This window comes from Halyomorpha halys, unplaced genomic scaffold, assembly GCF_000696795.3.
Source record: "Halyomorpha halys isolate HHAL.00 unplaced genomic scaffold, Hhal_1.1 Scaffold487.1, whole genome shotgun sequence".
NCBI lineage: Eukaryota > Metazoa > Arthropoda > Insecta > Hemiptera > Pentatomidae > Halyomorpha > Halyomorpha halys.
Window position 1 is genome coordinate 707,154 of NW_027111707.1, and position 4,931 is coordinate 712,084.

Sequence of the window (4,931 nt, forward strand, 5' to 3'; positions counted from 1 at the left end):
ATCTTTGAGCAATAGATATGAAACAAAAGTATATCTCATAGAATATCTTGTCGAGCATTGGTATATAGATAGAAGTATTCTTCTAAAAAAACCTATATCTGATGCATTGGTGACATTGCAAGTATATTTTAAGTGAAATATATCATTTATGGATGGTCTTCCTCCAACATCACTGCTCTTACTTTGTCTGTTTTGTAGACTAGGAATTTAGTGTAAGACTGTTTTCAAAGCTTTAATAAAATGAAGATGGTTTTGTTTAATAAGAGCCAACATCGGCTTATATTATATGCTAATTTAGATTCTTATTAAATAGTTTTTGTATTACTTGAGTTATTTTTTACTACACCCGGACCATATTCCTTTTATTAATTACACACGATCAGTCAATGAGCAACCTAATTTATGGTTCAGTCTCTATCCAGTTCCCCAGTCCTTATTCATACAATCACCTTAGAAAGCTGATCCTTTCCTTCCAGATCTTTTGCGAAATCAAATGGAGTGCTGTCAGTAAGTGACTTTTTTTAAACCCTTATCTGATCATTTCTGATATACAGAAAGAGAGGTGGGAGGATATAAACTGGAGGTAGAGACGAGTTTTTATGCTGTGGGCCTGCCACAAATTAAAAGTCAACTCTCCCAGGCTGGAATAGAATCAATGCCATTGCATTTATGAGGTTGCTATAGTGACACCTCACCATTCTCAGCTACAATGACTGGTGTCAGTAAGTGATCATTCAAGTGCAGAGTATCTGCTCTTATGATGCTGTATTTTAGCCTTAACTGGCCTATGGTAAAAGTACTGGTATCTCATTGAGCCCTGTAAAGCCCTGAGAAGAAGCTTGGTAATTTACAGTGTTCAAATTGCATCATTAAATCACAATTATTTCTCCTCTGGCTACTGTTATTAGAGAATAAACTAGTTCAGAAGTGTACTTCTTGGTTCTTTCTACCATTTTTACTTTCTAGTGTGATGTCATCACCCTGGGAGCATCAATATTCATTTCAATTGACATTATTCACAAAATAATTATCAACTGACCCAGATGAGAATAGTTATACTGCTCTGAACCTAGTGTTCCGGGATCCTTGCCCTCCCCCTAATTTCCCACCACTATGTTTTGCTATTAGCTATTTTTATATTACAAATTAATCTAAAATGTAGACTGTATCTGTATAAAAAAAATAAATTGAGGGATTTAGGTTTTTTCCCTTCTTTTTTTATAACTTATGTATTTAGGTACCGTTAATATTAATAGTAGTGTTACACACTTTTAGAGATCATTTTTAAATTTAGGTGGTGCTCCAGCTGGACCTGCTGGGACAGGAAAAACAGAAACTACCAAAGACTTAGCTAAAGCATTAGCTATCCAGTGTGTTGTTTTCAATTGCTCTGAACAAATTGATTATAAGGTAAATATTTTGATTAATTTCTTAAAAAGTAGAATTTTCAATAATACTATTTATGTTTTTATCAAACTGTGTATAAAAAAATATATAAGTAACTTGACTCAGTACCTTTTTCCTATTCTAGATGATGGGACGATTTTTTTCTGGACTAGCTCAGTGTGGTGCTTGGTGTTGCTTTGATGAATTCAATCGAATTGACATTGAGGTCCTGTCTGTCATTGCTCAACAATTGATAACTATCCGTAATGCTAAAGCAGCTAAGCAGAGTAGGTGAGCACTAATTTATTAGCAAATTGTATAAATTCAATTATATGTTATTAACTTATATATTTATAGGTTTATGTTTGAGGGTCGTGAGATCAAGCTTATTCCGCAATGTGCTACATTTATCACTATGAACCCAGGTTATGCTGGAAGAACTGAACTTCCTGATAATTTAAAATCTGTTTTTCGTCCTTTTGCTATGATGGTTCCTGATTATGCCCTTATTGCTGAAGTGAGCCTTTATTCTGAAGGGTTTGAATCGTCAAGAGGATTAGCTCAAAAGATGGTTAATATGTACAAGCTTTGTAGTGAACAGTTGTCTCAACAAGATCATTATGATTTTGGAATGAGGTAAGAATGGTTTGTCTTAATTTATCTTTTTCAAAATAAATTATTCTACTACATTTCATTCAAAAGTATGATGGAATAAATCATCTTAATCGAGATCTTTAAGCCAAGTGAAGAACATAAATTTACGGGCATTTCTTCACTTGGCTTAAATTCTCGACCAAGCAGCCCTGAGATTCCTGCCGAAACATTAGCACTTATAAATAAGTTTTTATTTATTTGTGTTCTTTATTTAATGCAACCCCAATTTTCTTCTCATATAAAAATTAATTTGTTTGGGATTATAGTAAATTTAATCTGATTTGAGTTAAGAATGATTACTCAATTTTTGTATTTTTTAAACATCATTTTATTTTTAAAAAATTACAAATTGAAAATATGAAGGTGTTAAGTCAGGGAAGTAAGCAGGTTATTACTTCTCAACTGAACAAGTTCAAAAGTGCCTAGATGGCAGTGTCCTGCAACAAACACACTACCTTCATCAACATTCCCCTCTAATTGTTTTGAATTGCTCTTTTGAACTACAAAGTATCTGTTGAGTAAATTTTTTTCCCTTTAATTTTTCATTAAAAAATTAACCAATGTCTTTTGTGTATACATATTTTACTGAACGAAATTGGTTAGCTTGCTTTTAAGTTTAATACTACAAATAAGCATTTTGAAATGAAACATTATATAAAACATACCAAAAATCATTTATATATAAAAAATAACTATTTACTCATAAAAGAGGATATTACAATGTATATCTACATATTTTTTTAGGGCAGTCAAAAGTGTCCTGGTAATGGCTGGTTCTTTGAAGCGACAAAATCCTACTGTGAGAGAAGACATTGTTCTCATTAGAGCTTTACGAGATTCAAATCTTCCAAAATTTCTTGCAGATGACTCTGTACTGTTTAAGGTATTTTCATGAAAACAAATATTCAATGAGCATATAAATTATTATGAAAAAGAAATTTATTTTCCATAATAAATTCATATAACAAAAAATTATAAATAAATAAAGTGCCAAGTATATGGGCCAGTATAACTTCCCACTATTTCTATCTTTTTTTTTTCTCAATTTACCATTGTTTTTTTCTAGAAGTTATCCATTTTCTGGCTATTTCTATTGGCTATACAATTACCAACATTTCGAGGTTAAAGATTAGCTCTTGGGGAATAAAATCAACTGGACAAAGTGTTGTTAAAACACAGGTGTATCCAGGAAATTGATTTTTCGTAATGGTAAACGAAAGCAGTTGAAAAAATTGTATACAATTTATTCTAGACCATGACCTACACTAATCCCCAACTTTTCTACAACTTTGAGCTAAATTTGACGAACTGCTTTTGAAATATAATTGTCTAAAGAAAAATATGTTTGGACACGTGTTCATGAATGTTCGCAATGGAATTTGCTTAAGTTTATACTGAAATATTTCAGTAATAATATTCGCAATATCTGATAAAATTAATACTTGATCACTTTTACACTAATCTCCAAAGTTTCTCCAAATTTGAGTCAATTCCTGAAAATTTCATCAAAATTGAATTAACCGTTCAATTGAACAGTTATAAACACAAATTTGAATAGAGACAAATATACAGAAATACTACCAAATGTGTTCCTTGATGTCTAATATATAAAATATGATTGAAAATTGCGATTATCAGGACATCGATATTTTTTATTTCCTGCATAAATACCAAGATCCCCTACCTTTGGCAATGGGAAAGTAAGAATTATCATAAAGTAATAATTAAACATTAATTCAAATGTTTGGAATTTTTTAGCTAATCTGATATAATTTTTACAAAATAAATAAAAATCTGCTTACTCTGTGAGAACCTTAAACTTTTAATTCAATATTTGTTAAAACTAATGACTTATTTGTACTTTTCAGGGAATTTTAAATGATTTATTTCCTGGTGTCACTTTGCCTGAACACGATTATGGACACTTTCAAAAAGCAATGGAGACAGTTGTGAAAAAAAGAGGTCTTCAACCAGTTCAGTGTACATTTACCAAAACAATTCAGTTGTACGAAACGATGCTTGTAAGGCATGGTGTAATGACAGTAGGTCCTACAGGAGGTGGAAAAACTACTGTTTTGAATGTAGGTGAAACGTATATCATTGATGTATGTTAGTGTATATCGACTATATTGACTTAGGAATCAGTATTTGGTTGTTGGCAGTTATATTCCTTTAGAATTTGCACGTCCTACTAAGCCAGTATTTAGCTAGTGCCAACCAAGTAAACGAGGCAGATACATTTATTTTAAATAGTTTTACAAGAAAAATTTTCTTATTTTGTATTTTTTTTTTTAAGGTCTTGAAAGATACCCTCGGAACATTGCATCAATTAAAAATTGAAGGACCTTTCTATAGACCTGTGCTTATCAACACATTGAACCCTAAAGCGGTTGCCATGGGAGAGCTCTATGGTGAAGTGAATCTTTCGACAATGGAATGGAAAGATGGCTTGTTAGGAATATTTGTTAGAAAAGCTGTCAGGGTAAAGAGGTTTTAACTATTTTTGAATAAAAATTATCTGTAAGTATTTGATATTATATCTCATATTAATTTGGGTTCTTCTCCATTTTTATTGTTATGCATTGATAGCTTCCATGTGTTATTTGAGTTACAGAGATACAAAACTAAATAAGTGTTTTTTATTTATTTTTTTTAATCAGTATTATTTATTGTGATTTCCCATAGCATGAAAAATATATATATAGGATTAGAATTCTAACTTTCATATCAAAAGATAAAATTAAGAGAAATAAACAATATTAAATTCAATACAAAAAATAATATAAGAAGATGGTCAGGATTGCGGTAAAAAAAAAGAACAACTAGTTATAAACTATTTGTTCTTTTCTTGACCGCAAGCTTGACCATCTGCTTATATTAAATTTTTACGG

The 4,931-nt window shown here is 30.9% G+C and overlaps 1 protein-coding gene across 5 annotated transcripts in view; it reads left to right on the forward strand.

Annotated features, from left to right (window-relative positions):
* Window positions 1-4,931, forward strand: part of Dhc16F (Dynein heavy chain at 16F) — a 185,333-nt gene that overhangs the window by 91,542 nt on the left and 88,860 nt on the right. For all 5 annotated transcript variants that reach the window (XR_010844016.1, XM_067049737.1, XM_067049735.1 and 2 more), the window contains 6 exons: window positions 1,295-1,410; window positions 1,532-1,677; window positions 1,744-2,022; window positions 2,785-2,923; window positions 3,909-4,121; window positions 4,337-4,522. Coding sequence is in view for 4 of the 5 variants with exons in the window: in XM_067049737.1 (XP_066905838.1) it covers window positions 1,295-1,410; window positions 1,532-1,677; window positions 1,744-2,022; window positions 2,785-2,923; window positions 3,909-4,121; window positions 4,337-4,522 (1,079 nt within the window). In the remaining variant the exon portion in view is untranslated. The remainder of the gene's footprint in view (window positions 1-1,294; window positions 1,411-1,531; window positions 1,678-1,743; window positions 2,023-2,784; window positions 2,924-3,908; window positions 4,122-4,336; window positions 4,523-4,931) is intronic.